Source organism: Schistocerca gregaria, chromosome 1 (assembly GCF_023897955.1).
Source record: "Schistocerca gregaria isolate iqSchGreg1 chromosome 1, iqSchGreg1.2, whole genome shotgun sequence".
NCBI classification, from domain to species: Eukaryota; Metazoa; Arthropoda; class Insecta; order Orthoptera; family Acrididae; genus Schistocerca; species Schistocerca gregaria.
The window spans coordinates 1,045,991,086-1,046,008,061 of NC_064920.1; the positions used below are offsets into that span (position 1 = coordinate 1,045,991,086).

Sequence of the window (16,976 nt, forward strand, 5' to 3'; positions counted from 1 at the left end):
GGAACTAAATTTGTAGGTCAAAAGACGTTGTTTAAACATTGACGTAAAAACTATTACTCTCCATCCAAGTGAAGTAACAAGAAAAATATAAATGACTTGTCTTACCTTAGACGGCTAAAAAAAGGTTTTACTGAAAAATAATTGTACACTCTTCCTTTGTCAAACTCACTGACAATGTCTATGTATACTATAATTAATCTGACCACTTTTCGGTAGACGCTGGGGTTGTTCAAGGCAAAAGATAGGCAACACCCGCTTTTCCCATCCTGGTCACTTATTCACACCTTCCCCTACCGATATTAATATTAGTTGGGAACCAATGTAATTTAGTGATATAAGTGACTGCAATATCACGATAACAAATGTTTACCGCATGTTTTAAATATTCTTTCGGTCATAGCATTGTCTTACAAAACGCTTAATTTGATTTCATATTAGTTGCTACAAACACGCACCACATCTGAAGAGAGCCGTCTCTATAACACACATTGACGAATCCATGCTACTTGTGCCAGACACTCGTGCTACAGCGGTCGATCGATGCTAGTTGCGCACGGTCGTGAGTTGTCACCATTGGAAGACATTTCCGCCCCTTCTCACTTTTAAACCCACAGTGGCCAAGCTACATACCAATGTTTTTACATTGGCGGCAAACTTCACTTAGTTCAAGGCCGAATTGATGGAATATTAAAATTAAGCATGCATTGAAATATTGTCTCTTGACAGCTCTTGTTTAAGAAACACTTAAATCCTTCAAGTTTACTTTTTTTATTCTGCTGTTATTTGCTAGAAGCTTACTATTAGCTAACCACTGCCGAGAACCGGGCGCTGCACGAACACTTGATTCGAGATGCATGCGGCCTGCAAGCGCTGTTTGATGGCCACTGCGTAAACTAGTTTCAACATTTGAATGATCGTGGGGACAAGACGCTTCCTAAGTCAACTCTATTTTATGTCTAATTGGCAAAGGAAAAGAGGTATTATTAACGCACACATTTCTGCTGATGGTTGGCAGTTTGATTTACATTATTAAGCCGCCATGTGGTGCATAATGATTGCAGTCACTACGTTCAGAACTAAGACCACACCAAAATGACGGAAGAACTATATGAATTATTTTCTAGGTAAAAACACACACACACACACACACACACACACACACACACACACACACACACACACACACACACACACACACACACACACAATTACTTTCAGGTCTGACACTAAGGGAACTAGGGAAAGAATCAAGGGAAAGAATCAGGAGTTTCAGGAAATCTTAAACAATTTTAAAGCTCAACAATAATACTTTATTTGCCGTTTTATACACTGTTTACTAAACATTAAATTAGCATTCAAATTTTTTTATAAGAGGCAATCCTCTTGAAGTTAGTGTAATTAAGCACTAACTCAACTTTAACAACTGTACTATCAAAGAATGATTAAAACTAAACGCAGTTTTAGCGTTTAATGTTATTCCTTAGACTGTTCTGCTTTGGAAGACAGACTCTCTTGAACCGGCGGACTGGCGAGTTTCTCCACGGTTTCGGCGGCAGCGGACGCTATGGCAGCGACAACAGTGGTTGCTGATGCAGAAGCTGTTGATGACTCGGAGGACGGGCGGGAGGACTGCTGTTCCGCCTGTCTTGCTGGCGAAGTTGATTCGGATGAAGCGGGAGAGGGAGTCTGGTCCAGATACGCTCCGATGAGGGGCAGTCTGGACAACACCCAGACGGTGGCGCCGACGTAAAATAGGGCGACATTCGTGGCGACATGCAGAGCTTTCCTCGGCAGTGTGCGAGCGTTGATCTGCGGTGGTTCCGTCACTGATGTTTGCTCCTGTACCTCTGGAGCTGCAGAAGACATTTGTTAATGATTAATCCGTGCATTTAAGTCACTCTACAATTTTTTAAGTAGAGGATCTTATCTTTAGGAAGTGAGCCAAACTCTGTGCCATCCGGTAGGCACACGTTTAATATTGCCGTTTATCACGGTATAATTATTTTATTCTTGTAATTATATATTTTATGATTTTTGGTTGGGATGGCTTTAAATATTGTGGGTTAGCACGAGACTTAAGTTATACCGCGGTAACACTCGTACGGACATCGGCTGTCTCGAAGAACGTACTATGTATTTTTGAACACAGCACGCGACTCACCGCCTTCTAATAAATAGTTTGCAAGAGCGCTGCTATTTAGAAAAGAAAATATGGGTATTCTTATGAAAACCAATTACTAATAGTTTAGGGCTACTGGTTATGTAGCCAATTGCAAAGATTAATATCTTGCGGAATGTAATTCTGTTCAGTATTTCTTGTTAAATATTTGCAAGGCAGAACTGAAAAGAATTTCGTTTCCTGTCAGGCGGCCAAAATTAAACATACCGAACTCAGTATTATACATATTAGTTAACGAAATGTATTTTTGATTCCAACTTTGAAATTAATGGAAGATCAAAATTTAAAAGTCTCGCATTTACATTTAGTATGACACTATTTTAATCAAATACAGTCTGCGTAATGGCCGACCAAATCCAGCTAGGGGAGATGAGTTCCCTTCACTACCAAGTCCTGTAGAAACTTGGTAATTTATGGTTACGATCATGAGAAGTGATCAGTCAATACACTTTGTAATAATCTATTAGATTTTTCATATTAGAGAAAACCAGACAGCACTACAATGGCTGCTTACCTCTAGACGAAACAAAACTGGAGCGAGTTTAAAGCATTCTGATCTTTATGGCCTATGTTAGAGATTATACCAAAAAAATTTGGTAATTGCATCGATATTTGCGTTTTGGTAATTTAAGTTTTGTCATACGTCGCGTAAAGATAATTTAAAAACTATTTACACCTTTTGTAACGAACTCCAAGTGTCCAAATATGCGACGTACCGTCACGTTTCAATGTTATTTCTATGGTTTTAAGCAGGCACTTATGTTGATTGCGGGCATAAACTACTGGATTTCGTAGTTAACGAAGTTTGCTGTATTACGCTCACCAGGAAAATTAAATTCACCTTTGAGCAATTTAAGTTACTATAAACTTACTTTCAGGAAAGTTTGTAAATTTTAAATTTACGCACTGCTGTACTGCGATCTGTAGACAGTAATGCAAGTCAAGTCTTGCATTGTCAGCCACTTACGATGGTTACATATGTCAGCCAACAGACTGAAGAATCAGGAAAACATAGGCACGACGTCAACGGGTGGTAGTTAGAGTCTCAAAATTTCGCACCGCAGTTTAAATTTGCGGCGTTGTTCACGAGAACTAAGACAAGACAAAGACCAGGGGGATTTTGAATATGTGTGGACTAAGAATGTAGCCAAGAGACGACGACGACCTGAATTGCGGAAGTCTCCCACAGTTACGTCGCATTCTAAGAGAGCGACATGGTTCTGGAAGTTTCGAGGACATTAAGATTTGTCCCATGAAGTGAGACTACGGGTGTGCTCCCGAAAGAACAAAAAAAATTCAGTCAGGAATCAAACGAAGACAGGCTTTTGTAAGACAATGCCAATACGAGCCGAAGAATTACGTCCCGAGATGGGAACGTTAATAGTTAGTTTCGACTGGTGAGAAGCCATCTTATCTCTTAACTCTGAGACATCGTTAGTTTTTAACTATGACCGCTACATTGTATTACGTGGCGAAGTCATCGCTGAAGTACGGAATAAACGAACTTGTTCACACAATGTTTTCCTAGAAAACTACAACTAGGATATGACTTAAGATTTACTGACGGAATCTTAAGTACCTTGTACTCCTTTAGATTTAGCCTCAATGTATTTTTCCATTTCTTCCATCCACTTATCCAGAGTGACCACCAGCTTCCTGTACATCTGGACGACGCTTCTTGTCGCGTTATGCGTCCGCGTCTTGCCGCTGTTTACCATAAATTCAATTTTATCAACGACCAAAGAAATCAGGTCGCTGAATGCCACTTTTACAGCCTCCGATACCTGCAACAACATTACTGCTTAACATTTATCTTCACTCTGCTGGCAAAGCATGTAGGAATGAGTTATGTTACCTCAGTAGGTGACTGCCTAACAACTGGTAGCTTCTTTTGCATTTCTTCCGCCAGCTCGCTGGCGGCTAGGTCAGCTATACGTATGGCAGGGTAGAACGTTGACAGAACCTTCGTTGACCCCTCACGGAGAGCGATTACGGACTTCTCAGCAAGATTGAAGCTCCAGCTGAAGATTCTATTAGAAGTTTTCAGCGACCTGTAGAGGTCTTCAGCCTTCTTTACGGTAGCGGTAATTATAGGCCACTCTTTCAGAACGTTAACTGTTTTAAGCCCATTTGCAGCCGGGTCACGATGCTGAGTAGAAACCGCTTCAGATTCCGTGCTATCTTCTGGCACGAGGCTTGTGGAAACAGAAGGATGAGGTTCTGGCTGTAATTCGAGGTCAGTTTTTTGGGCCATAGCTTCTGCAACAAAAATTGTTCAATGAGGTGAAGGTTTTAAGGCTAAAATTAAAGATTACACGTGCAATGAGTAGCTTAAGTGTTAAGACTGTCACTATTTAGGCGCGATTCACGAAACAATGGCAAACTTACTGCCATGAAGAACTGAGGATGGATTTGAGAAATTTTGTTTTTCCATGATTTTAGCCCCCTGGCACTGTAATAACATTCAAGGAATAATTTTAAAAATATGAGTACGGCAAGGAGATGTTTTTACTACCTATTAATACTTTGAAATAGTTTCTTGCAAGTCACATTTGAGATATACTGGTAGGACGCTGACTAAGAATCTCTTAACGTCAACAACTGAGGAAACATGTACGTTATACATTCAGCATTAAAAAAAACGTAAGATCCTTATTAGATGTTTAATAGGTATTATACTGGAACAGTTAATGTTTCTTTTCGTACTATCCACAGTACGAAACTGAGAGCTCGATTAAGAGGTTTCGATACCCCATTAAGAACTCGCAGGAGAAGATCTTCGTTATTGAACAGTTGTATTTCATAACAAACATAAAAAGGGAAGGATACGAGTAATTCCATCAGATTTGTTTTGTAATGGAAAAGATGGAGTGTTAGAACAGAAATCTGACGAAGTAAACACATTTACAATTTGAAAGAATACCAGCGTATTTTAAAATTATAATATTAAACATCTATATCATAATTAATCACCACCCACAGTTGACGTACCATACTAATGTATAACCATAGACATACACATACACATACTTGCCACTGCTTCTTAACGGACTGCCTGAACTACAACGCCGAACTGCTGTGGGGTCATCAGCGGACGTCGGAATATATCGGAGGCAGTATGATTCACGAAACCAGCACCAGAGGGCATTGGTGGTCTTGGATTACATTCTATCCTTACGCCTTTTCGCTGTGACAGAAGTTAAAACATTTGAAAATGAACATTTTCTTCTAGTGGTTTTACTACCAATAACAATTTTTTTCCTGCAAGTAGCTATATTTACAAGATAGGCATTTCTAAAGGCCCCTACACACACACACACCAACCGACCGACCGATAAACTGGGCATGTGTACGCGATTTCACCGACCGACCGACGAACTTCTTATACACCCAACAAACAGTGGCTTGTGTAGCGCTGTCGCGCCAATCGCCAGAATAAATTTCCATTTCCGTTTTCTGTCACTGTGCGCGTGATTAAATGCTGTTCTAAAATGCAAGACAGGGTCCGAGGAGGACGAAACGCTTAAGGACAAAGTTTCTGGACAAATTGAAAGTCTCCAGCTATTTGTTGGACACGTCATGCGAAGAGTATAGTAATATATATGCAAGAAATTAAGCACTTTTCTTATTTTTTAAGGGAATCCATAATGCTTTCGTGCCTCAGAGAAGAGAGAGAGAGAGAGAGAGAGAGAGAGAGAGAGAGAGAGAGAGAGAGAGAGAGAGAGAGCGAGCGAGAATGGAAGTCCGTCGACCTTCTGTATTTCTGTTTTTAGGTTCTGTTTCCGTTGCTTATTGGAAATTGTATCTAAAAACGGAAATATCACATTCAATGGACGTTAATTCATAAAATATAATTGCCTTACTGTTAAAGCCGGCCGGTGTGGCCGAGGGGTTCTAGGCGCTTCAGACTGGAACCGCGCGACCACTACGGTCGCAGGTTCGAAACCTGCCTCAGGCATGGGTGTGTGTGATGTCCTTAGGTTAGTTAGGTTTAAGTAGTTCTAAGTTCTAAGGGACTGGTGAACTCAGATGTCAAGTCCCATAGTCCTAAGAGCCATTTGAACCTTACTGTTAAAAGTATTAGAAAAGTTTAACGTTTATCCAAGTTCTCTGCTTTTAGATTATGTGCGCCATCACAATGAGCAGTTTTAATTGTTTGAATTTGAAACGAGTCTCTTAACGTGCAGGTTACCTTTTATGCTATTTGTATAAAGAAATTATAACGTTTACATGAATTTGCTTTGTTTTATTTGTTTTGCATTCACATGATGTGTTTCCGCAGTCTACTGTAAATCACGTTGTGGGGATAAAACAGTACTGAATGGCTTGAAATCGTAATGTAACTAACAGCCTCTCCTCGCGGCGTATAGCATCTTCCATGACTTTTTTTTTCGTTAAGAATGGTTTGATAATATTCAGCACCTCCTAAAGCCATGATTAGTCCATGACTTAGATAATTACGAAGAACATCGGCTCCCAATTGTTTTAAACAGCGACCTCTTTGCCGCTTTGGTCTTGTTACTTCTAAAACAGACAAGGAAAACTCCCGTTTTTGTTTGTGTGTAAAACTAACGGACTCCCGTAAGAAATAAATACAATGAATTTAAGATAAGCAAATCACAACAATAGGGGCGGCGCTGTAATGGCTTCAGTGCAGGCGGTCGGGACGTGTGTAGGCCGCCACGAAATTGGACGGTCGGTCGGTCCGCCGATAAGTTGGTATGTGTGTAAGGGTATTAAGTTCTTCCGCTACACGCCAAGAGGGCGCGTCAGCTGGGTAGGCTCGATTTCCAGGTCGAACTGCACTGCAGAGCGGATCTCGCGGTAGACATGTACTTCCAGTGTTGACCGCAGCGCCTTGTTGTAGAGTAAATAACCGTTAGCGTTTGTCTCCAGGCGTCGTGGTGTGCTACCTCGTTGTCCTTGATTTCCACAGCATTGATTTTACGCAAACGATTGAAAAGTAAGATACACCTTTGTTAAAGTTAAAATACATGCGTAGTTTTCTGTTTGGTTGATACTCAAATATTCATCCATATCGAGGTAAATAGCTACTACAGCCGGCCGATGTGGCCGTGCGGTTCTAGGCGCTTCAGTCTGGAACCACGTGACCGCTACGGTCGCAGGTTCGAATCCTGCCTGGGGTATGGATGTGTGTGATGTCCTTAGGTTAGTTAGGTTTAAGTAGTTATAAGTTCTAGGGGACTGATGACCTCAGAAGTTAAGTCCGATAGTGCTCAGAGCCATTTGAACCAAATAGCTATCACAATTGGCAAATGTTTATACTTAAAATGATAGCGGAATTAGCTTGGAACCGGCTGAATGGGAGACTAAAGTTAGTCGACATAGTATAGTTTCAACCACGGTGGTTATGGCAGGCGTCAGAATCAAATTTGATTTTCGTCTTTGCTTTTTCAACATTTGGATGGAGTTAAGCGTCATGTTCGTTTCACATCCCGATAAAGTTCAGTTAAAAGTTTAAGCTAAAATCTTAAGTTAAGCCGCATCATGTTCATCTTAAATTTCTGTCGCAATCGACGTTCCAACCAGTCTGCTCGGATCTTCAGGATCTTCTAGTGTTCATATAACCGATAAAAATCTCTTTTTACTGATTAGATGAACAGCAGAAGATACCAGCAGTGTGGTTGAAACGTAGATTGCGCTACAAGAAATTGAACGTGACGCATCTAAGCACCTTAGAATATTTTATCTTCAATGACAACCTTTACCTTTCCATTCAGGGTTACGAATATTGAGGATATAGGAGAGTGCTCGCAGAACTAGTGTATTTTGACACGTCGGAAATCTTCAGATTTTTTTGTACAGTTTATGAAATGGGGGTAGGGCAGCTGTTAAGTAGTTTCATGCCTACGTTCAGTGAACCGCGGCGGGAAGATAATGGTGTCGGTGTATGGTTGTCGAAAATATTAAAAGCTGTAGTAATGTTTTATTCAGTAATACTCCAGATTCTACATCCTCTTAACAAATGTGGTTGACTTGAGAAATTCTGAGAAGTACTGATACCTACCGACGCGAATGTACCGCGTTAGACTTTTGCTGTCGATGAAAGTGCCTTGGGGGTCACCATAAGTCTGAAGTATCTCCTTCATTGGCGTAAGTCGGCATGAACTGCATGTTCCACACCCTAACGTGAATTGACGCGGCCCTTGATTCTGTTGCTGTTTATATACTCAATTGTCCCCTCTACATCTACATGGATACTCTGCAAATCACATTTAAGTGCCTGGCAGAGCGTTCATCGAACCACCTTCACAAGTCTATTCCAATCTCGTATAGCGCACGGAGAGAATGAACACCTGTTATCTTTCCGTACGAGCTCTGATTTCCGTTATCTTGGTGATCGTTCCTCCCTATGTAAGTCGGTGTCAACAAAATATTTTCGGATTCGTAGGAGAAAAGTGGTGAATGGAATTTTCTGAAGATTTCGTCGCAACGAAAAACGCCTTTCAATGACGTCCATCCCAAATCCTGTATCATTTCTGTGACACTCCCCTATATTTCGCGATAATGCAAAACGTTCTGCCTTTCTTTAAACTTTTTCGATGCATTCCGTCAGTTCTATCTGGTGAGGATCCCACGCCGCGCAGCAGTGTTCTAAAAGGACGGACAAGCGTGGAGTAGGCAGTCTCCTTAGATCTGTTAAATTTTCTAAGTGTCCTGCCAATAAAACGCAGTCTTTGGTTAGTCTTCCCCACAACATTTTGTGTTCCTCCAGTTTAAGTTGTTCGTAATTGTAATGCCTAAGTATTTAGTTGAATTTACGGATTTTAGATTACTCATTTATCGTGAACCGAAGTTTAACGAATTCCTTTAAGCACTCATGTGGATGACCGCGCCCTCTTCGTTATTTAAGGTCAACTGCCACCTTTTTTCTAAATGGTTTTTCAGTTTCTGATCTTCTGATAACTTTATTAGTCGATAAACCATAGCGTCATCTGCATACAACCGAAGACGGCTGCTCAGATTCTCCCAAATCGTTTATATAGATAAGGAACAGCAAAGGGCCTCTAACACTACCTTTGGGAACGCCAGAAATCACTTCTGTTCTACTCGATGACTCCGTAAATTACTACGAACTGTGACTTCTGACAGGAAATTAAAAATCCAGTCACATAACTGCGGCGATATTCCATAAGCACGCAATTTCAGTACGAGCCGCTTGTGTGATATGTCAAAAGCCTTCCGGAAATCGAGAAATAGGGAATCTGAAATCCCCTGTCAGTAGCACTCAGCACTTCATGTGAATAAAGGGCTAGTTGTTTCACATGTTTCCTAAACCATGTTGACTGTAGGAAAGACCGTTTTCTTCGAGGTAATTCATTGTTTGAACAGAAATGTTCTAAAATCCTGCTGCATATCGACGTTAACGAAATGGGCCTGTAATTTTGTTTTACTCCTACCTTTCTTGAATACTGGTATGAACTGTGCAACTTTCCAGTCTTTGGGTACGGATCTTTCGTTGAACGAACGGTTGTATATGATTAAGTATGGAGCTAATGCATCAGCAAGCTCCGAAAGGAACCTATTTGGTATACAGTCTGGACCAGAAGACTTGCTTTTATTAAGTGATTTAAGTTTCTTCAAGTTGTTCCACTACTCAGAGGATATTTACTTCTACATAACTCATGTCGGCAGCTGTTCTCGATTCGAATTCCGGAATATTTACTACTTTTTGGGAAGGCTTTTCGGAAGGCTGTGTTTAGTAACTCTGCTTTGGCAGCACTGTCTTCGATAGTATCTCCATTGCTATCGTGCAGAGAAGGCCTTGATTGTTACTTGCCGCTGACATACTTCATTTACGACCAGAATTTATTTGGATTTTCTGCCAGGTTTCGTGACAGTTTCTTTGTGGAAATTGTTATAAGCATCTCGCATTGAAGATCGCGCTTAATTTCGAGCTTCTGAAAAAGATTGCCAATCCAATAGATTTTGCGTCTGTTTAAATTAGGTATGTTTGTTTCTGTAAGTGTTCTAACCCGTTTTGTATACCAAGGAGGATAAGCTCGGTCGTTTAATTTATTTGGTGTAAATCTTTAAATTTCTGCCGATACTATTTCTTTGAATTTAGACTACATCTGGTCTACACTTATATTAACTTGGAATGAGTGGAGATTCTCTTAGGAAGGTGTGAAGTGAATTTTTATCTGCGTTTTTGAATAGGTATATTTTTCGAGGATTTGGGGATTACAGTATTCAATCTCGCTACGACAACCCTGTGTACACTTATCCCAGAATCGGTTTTGATGCTTGTTATTAACTCAGGATTATTTGTTCCTATGAGGTCAACGGTTTTCACAACCGTTTACTATTCGCGTGGGACTCTAACTGCTTGAAATTTTCAGTGAATGTGTTTAGCATAATTTCGGATGATATTTTATGCGTACCTCCGGAAATAAACATGTATTTCTGCCAACATATCGAGGGTAAATTACTCACCACCAATTATTGTCAGAGTCGGGTATGTTTGAAATCACTCAAGTTTTATTTGAACCTTTCAGCAACTGTATCTGAAAAGAGGGGTCGGTAAAAGGACACTATTTTATTCCGGTTGTCAACAATATTTGCCCATACTAACTCACAGGATGTATCTACAACAATTTCGCAACAAGATAAACTGCTTCTGCTGGCAACAAACACATCACCGCCAAGCCTGTTTTGCCTATCCTTTCGGAATACCGTTAGGTTCTCCGCAAAAATTTCGGCTGGGCTTATATCTGGCTTTAGCCAGCTATCAGTGCCTATAATTTGAGCATCAGTGCTTTCTATTAGCGCTTGTATCTGTGGTACTGTCCCAACATAGCTGCGGCAATTTACAGCTGTTACACCAATGGTTACTGTATCTACGTTTTTCGTGTGTTCAGCCCTCTCCACTAATAACAGTGAGCCAGTATGGAGCGTAGATGGTGTCACACTGCCGATTGGTGGGATCGCGTTCATCTCCGCCTCAAGGGTTACTTCTGTGAATCAGTACGTATGAGATCAGATTTAAATATTGTAAATCGTTATATTCGTTTAATGTTGAAGAAATCATGAAACTTAATATTTTTAATTTCTCTGTTACGTATAACAACTTTTATGTCCATCATAAACTTAAACTACAATACTCTAAAAGCCTATTATAGCTTCTTCATTTCGTGTTAGGAGAATTGATGGTAAAATGCGTATTCACAAGGCTTTGCAATATAAAGTGCATCCAACAAATAATTCGACCAATAAAAACCATGGTACTGAAATGCCTTTTACGAGGACATTTTACTCGAGAAAAATATTTCGAAATCGACACTAACTTGAGCCATAGATCTAAAACTCCTATGATTACCCCCGCGCATCGAACCTGCTCGCAAACTATTACGTGTTCTTAGCCGACACCGGGAAGTTGCCCCATTGGTTGAAAACTGTCAAGCTAACACGAAATAGTCACTCATTTATAAAGTCAAATCCAAATCAATGATACAACGCTGCGGATACCCACTTGTAAGTTTTAGAAATTTTGTTTTTCCAAATATTTTCATGTATCTATCCAAAAGGTTTATTTGCTTTGCGTCCCGCACCCTTCTTCTGACTAGATCAACGAAAACCAGACAACGTTATCAGACGTTGAGTACCTCCTTGCCACTTTAGGCCTTTTTTATATTGGAGTGACTCGGCGAAGTATGCGCACATGTATGAATGTTATGATTTAATCGAAAGCATAAGGCGATATTGTCTGATAAACTTGCATAACAGCGGAAGCCCAGTTCGAGCATACTATCAGAATAGGCAGAGGTTTCCTTCAGGTGGTCAGCATATCAGTTCAGCCACCTTACACCAAAATACTTCCAAAAGTATCCCAGTGATGTGATCGTAATCCTGATCTGTTACAGCTAAACTAAGCTATATAACCATCCAGCATATAGTTAGTTAACGGAACTAGTCCAGATAAACAGTAATCTATTACACAATGTGAAATAATTCCTATGAATACTTGCGAAAATTAAATTGCGTAACTACCGTCCGCTTAAATGAGCGTATGAGCTTTGTAATCCTAAAATAAAAGAATAAAACTACTATAATGAACACCGGAAGTCCCGTAGTGCATGGTTTCTTCCTTTATCTAGAGAGCCTTAATGTTTCGCCATAGTTGACGTATCACGTGATCGGCTGATCAGTTGCAATCTTTTTCGTCCGCAGAGGTCTTTTGTTCAGTGCTTTCGCAATGTCTTTGTTTCGGAATATTGTTTCGAGGGTGATGGAAATGATTGAAATTGTATTTTAGAGTATGCGCTCTGTTTGTACCTAGGATATCTTGTGGGTTTTAAGCGCGTGAACTTAGATGTGAGATTTTCACCAGAGCGCGATTTTCGAAATTCAAACAGTAAAGCATTATTGAGGAAACTAGTAATATTTTGAAGCAAGCACGATAACATTTGTACTGTATACCTTTAACTCCACTAAATATCATAATCCGTCTTAAAATCTTTATTTAAAATTTCGTATATACAATGAGCAAGTTTCACGAGACTAAATCTTCCACTCCCTACTTTACAGCTGCTGTAAAGTACTCTTAATCTTTTATACTAAGACATAGAACATCACATCGTTTTGGTTTCGGCATTACGGCTTGTATGTTGGATTATTAACGTTTCACCGTAATTGTAGATACTGCTGAAATAATGTCCACTCCAAACAAGCGTCCACCAGAAGACTTTTTGGTGTATAAATCGCCTTAGCAAGTAATAAAGTCTGACACTTGCAGATTTGTTGCCTAATTTAAGATACTCCTGGAAATTGAAATAACACCGTGAATTCATTGTCCCAGGAAGGGGAAACTTTATTGACACATTCCTGGGGTCAGATACATCACATGATCACACTGACAGAACCACAGGCACATACACAGGCAACAGAGCATGCACAGTGTCGGCACTAGTACAGTGTATATCCACCTTTCGCAGCAATGCAGGCTGCTATTCCCCCATGGAGACGATCGTAGAGATGCTGGATGTAGTCCTGTGGAACGGCTTGACATGCTATTTCCACCTGGCGCCTCAGTTGGACCAGCGTTCGTGCTGAACGTGCAGACCGCGTGAGACGACGCTTCATCCAGTCCCAAACATGCTCAATGGGGGACAGATCCGGAGATCTTGCTGGCCAGGGTAGTTGACTTACACCTTCTAGAGCACGTTGGGTGGCACGGGATACATGCGGACGTGCATTGTCCTGTTGGAACAGCAAGTTCCCTTGCCGGTCTAGGAATGGTAGAACGATGGGTTCGATGACGGTTTGGATGTACCGTGCACTATTCAGTGTCCCCTCGACGATCACCAGAGGTGTACGGCCAGTGTAGGAGATCGCTCCCCACACCATGATGCCGGGTGTTGGCCCTGTGTGCCTCGGTCGTATGCAGTCCTGATTGTGGCGCTCACCTGCACGGCGCCAAACACGCATACGACCATCATTGGCACCAAGGCAGAAGCGACTCATCGCTGAAGACGACACGTCTCCATTCGTCCCTCCATTCACGCCTGTCGTGACACCACTGGAGGCGGGCTGCACGATGTTGGGGCGTGAGCGGAAGACGGCCTAACGGTGTGCGGGACCGTAGCCCAGCTTCATGTAGACGGTTGCGAATGGTCCTCGCCGATACCCCAGGAGCAACAGTGTCCCTAATTTGCTGGGAAGTGGCGGTGCGGTCCCCTACGGCACTGCGTAGGATCCTACGGTCTTGGCGTGCATCCGTGCGTCGCTGCGGTCTGGTCCCAGGTCGACGGGCACGTGCACCTTCCGCCGACCACTGGCGACAACATCGATGTACTGTGGAGACCTCACGCCCCACGTGTTGAGCAATTCGGCGGTACGTCAACCCGGCCTCCCGCATGCCCACTATACGCCCTCGCTCAAAGTCCGTCATCTGCACTTACGGTTCACGTCCACGCTGTCACGGCATGCTACCAGTGTTAAAGACTGCGATGGAGCTCCGTATGCCACGGCAAACTGGCTGACACTGACGGCGGCGGTGCACAAATGCTGCGCAGCTAGCGCCATTCGACGGCCAACACCGCGGTTCCTGGTGTGTCCACTGTGCCGTGCGTGTGATCATTGCTTGTACAGCCCTCCCGCAGTGTCCGGAGCAAGTATGGTGGGTCTGACACACCGGTGTCAATGTGTTCTTTTCCATTTCCAGGAGTGTACTTTTATTGCAGTGTAGCTACTTTACTTACTGATTTATTACGGATTTCAGACAGGCTTTTGATTCGCGAATCTGTTGATGACAGTAATCGTCAGCAACCGTGAATGATTCTGCAAGAACATCGTATCCATACTTTCCGCAACGTCTACAAATACTCGTTGCGCGTCAAACAGATACATAATTTCATTTGGTCTGACAATGTACGTTTCGTTAACTTTCAGATCTTAAGCTTCTACATGAATAAATTTCTAGTATACTTTCTTAATAGTGCAGTTATTTCGGCTGAAAGAACGTGAATGTAGAAATAGGTGCCTGAATAGTTTAGTCATTGTATGAATTGCGCGTACCGCAAGTTTAAAGAGCGGCATGCTGATGTATCGGCCCAATAGATGGTAAAAACTTTTACTAATATATTCTCAATTCCGTCTCATTTGTTTGTTGCAGCGGAAGTAAGGAATATTTGAATGTTTCGCAGTATTGGCAAATATTGTTTCGAAATCTGAAATTGTAATTGTGACATTCTAGCAATCGAAACGGAGCGCTGGCTCAGTGTACTATTAACAATTGCCTCGCGAACCGTTTCCAAGTTATCATATATTCACCGCCATCTCAGGACTCTGTATTAGGTGTTCTTAACGGAGATGCTACAGGAAATTTAAAGTATTGTTACATCCGTAGTTTGTAAGATAGACCTGAAATTTTGTGTACGTCAAGAGCTATATTTTAATGGGAAACTGTGGCAAAAGACCCAGGATAAATATTTCACCAACATTTTCTAACGTTTAAAATCAGGAATTTAATTCTATAAATGCAGTTAGAATGAAATTTTATTGTAAGGTCATAAGATGGGTTATAAATTTACTGAACTACAATCATTAATTTGGTTTACAATTTTTAATTTAGAAGGTTCAGATTGTTGGGCAGTTGTTGCTCACATGCAATTCTCTAAATCAGAATTTAACTGAGGTTATCTCCTTAGTTCCTTTGCGACTGCAGCATGTTTTGGATAATCCTGAAAATTTAGTAGCATTAGTTCATTTTTGTAGAAAAGACTTCTAATAATATGAAATACATCGAACTGAGAAGCAATTTAGACTTAGCTCATATTCAACATGTAACAGGCTTGCTTGCCTGTATTTTAAAATTCTCTGTATTCGTACTCTTCCTCCAGGTTCCTCTTTTCTCCCCCTTCTAATGTCCGGCCTGTACTTTGATTAGTCGCCTGTTAGCTTTGTTAATCCCTCTCTAATCGAAGATGTAAAATACTTTCGTAGAAAACTGTTTTACAGCAAGTTCCAGATCTTCAATTCTACCGTTATTTCCCCCCATTGAAGCGTAAAATTCAGTCATAGACATAAATTTTCAGCACATGTAGCCCACAGAACGCACTTGACCGTCTAATCAAAATTATTTAGGCTTTCACTCGATTTTTTGTTTTCACATGAAGAGACTTAAACAGATCAGGTTGCGGTAGTGTGTGATTACGTGAATGTTTCATTTACCCCAATCATCTACACAGGTTATCCGTCGATGCTCGCTCGGTGGATATCTTTTGAAGTAAATTGTCCACACAAGCTTCAGTGCATCTAAATTTTGTTTTTCCTAATAGCTCTCCTGTAACACAGCTGAAGAGAAATTACCTTGAGTAAGCCTGCCGTTCGCTCCTAGCTTTCAAAAAATAGACTTGAACTCTAATCCATAGCGTCCCGCCTTAGGTCTTCGCTGTGTCCTTGCTCTGAGCAGTAGCCTTGCACGAGTTCCTTTGTGGATCGAATGTACGGAGAGAAATAAATGGCAACTTACCATCTCGTTTGTCCCTGAGGTATGCGCTACCAGTACCTGCGAAAGGCGTAATCGCGCTCTTGCACACAATATTAAGTTGCCACGGTAGTTCATGGTAGCGTATACGACTAAGTCAGGAAAATATCTGGAACAACTGTCTCATGATTTGAAAATGGCAAGATTGGCTATTGCTGAGGAACACGGGTTGCACAAAAATTTCGGACTTTTACCCATTGAAGATTGAGGGAGACGAGACGTAATCAAACGTGCGCTCACTGTCTAGCGATAAATTGTCCAAAAGGTATATACCTACTTAGATTCCGGAGACATGGCTGTCGTTTTACGGGTTTGTACGCAACACTGTTCGATTACCTACCTTTGCGTCTATGGAAGGTTTGAGAAGCGTTGACAACGGGATGGTTGTCGTACGAAGTTCAGGCAGCTTAGTTTTCCTTAACTGAGCGTGATGACACTCCTAGGGAAAAGTGGAGGTCGTAGCACAAGCTGAAAAGCGGCGGCTTGTAACAGATATCATGACTCATAGTAACTGCAGCATGCACAGTGAGATCTCCGATGGGAAACATTTCTTCAGTTTCCTGTCGTGATACTATGCTCTTCGTCGTTTCCCAATTATTCTTTGCTGAATGGTGAGACTTATGATACGTTAACGGAAATCAATAGCTGATAACTTAAAAGAAATAAGACTTTATATCCGCAAAATATAAAACATGTCAAAAGGTTGTAAAGCCAGTTTTATCACTGGCTGCCTTTTGAGACGTCAAAATGCTGTTAGAATTTGTGAATCAGTATCACACGCTGTAGTTA

At 41.3% G+C, this 16,976-nt stretch overlaps 1 protein-coding gene across 2 annotated transcripts; it reads right to left on the reverse strand.

Annotated features, from left to right (window-relative positions):
* Nucleotides 1–1,288: 1,288 nt before the first annotated feature.
* Nucleotides 1,289–5,259, reverse strand: LOC126313578 (uncharacterized). Of its 2 annotated transcripts, none has more exons than XM_049992366.1 (4): nucleotides 5,210–5,259; nucleotides 4,035–4,438; nucleotides 3,759–3,963; nucleotides 1,289–1,847 (listed from the first exon to the last, which is right to left on the reverse strand). In XM_049992366.1, the coding sequence occupies exons 2-4, from the start codon at nucleotides 4,431–4,433 to the stop codon at nucleotides 1,474–1,476; spliced, it is 978 nt and encodes a 325-aa protein (XP_049848323.1). In that variant the 5' UTR covers nucleotides 4,434–4,438; nucleotides 5,210–5,259; the 3' UTR covers nucleotides 1,289–1,473. The 2 variants fall into 2 exon arrangements, with proteins under 2 accessions (XP_049848323.1, XP_049848321.1); XM_049992364.1 differs by having other exon boundaries at nucleotides 1,289–1,853.
* Nucleotides 5,260–16,976: the final 11,717 nt, after the last annotated feature.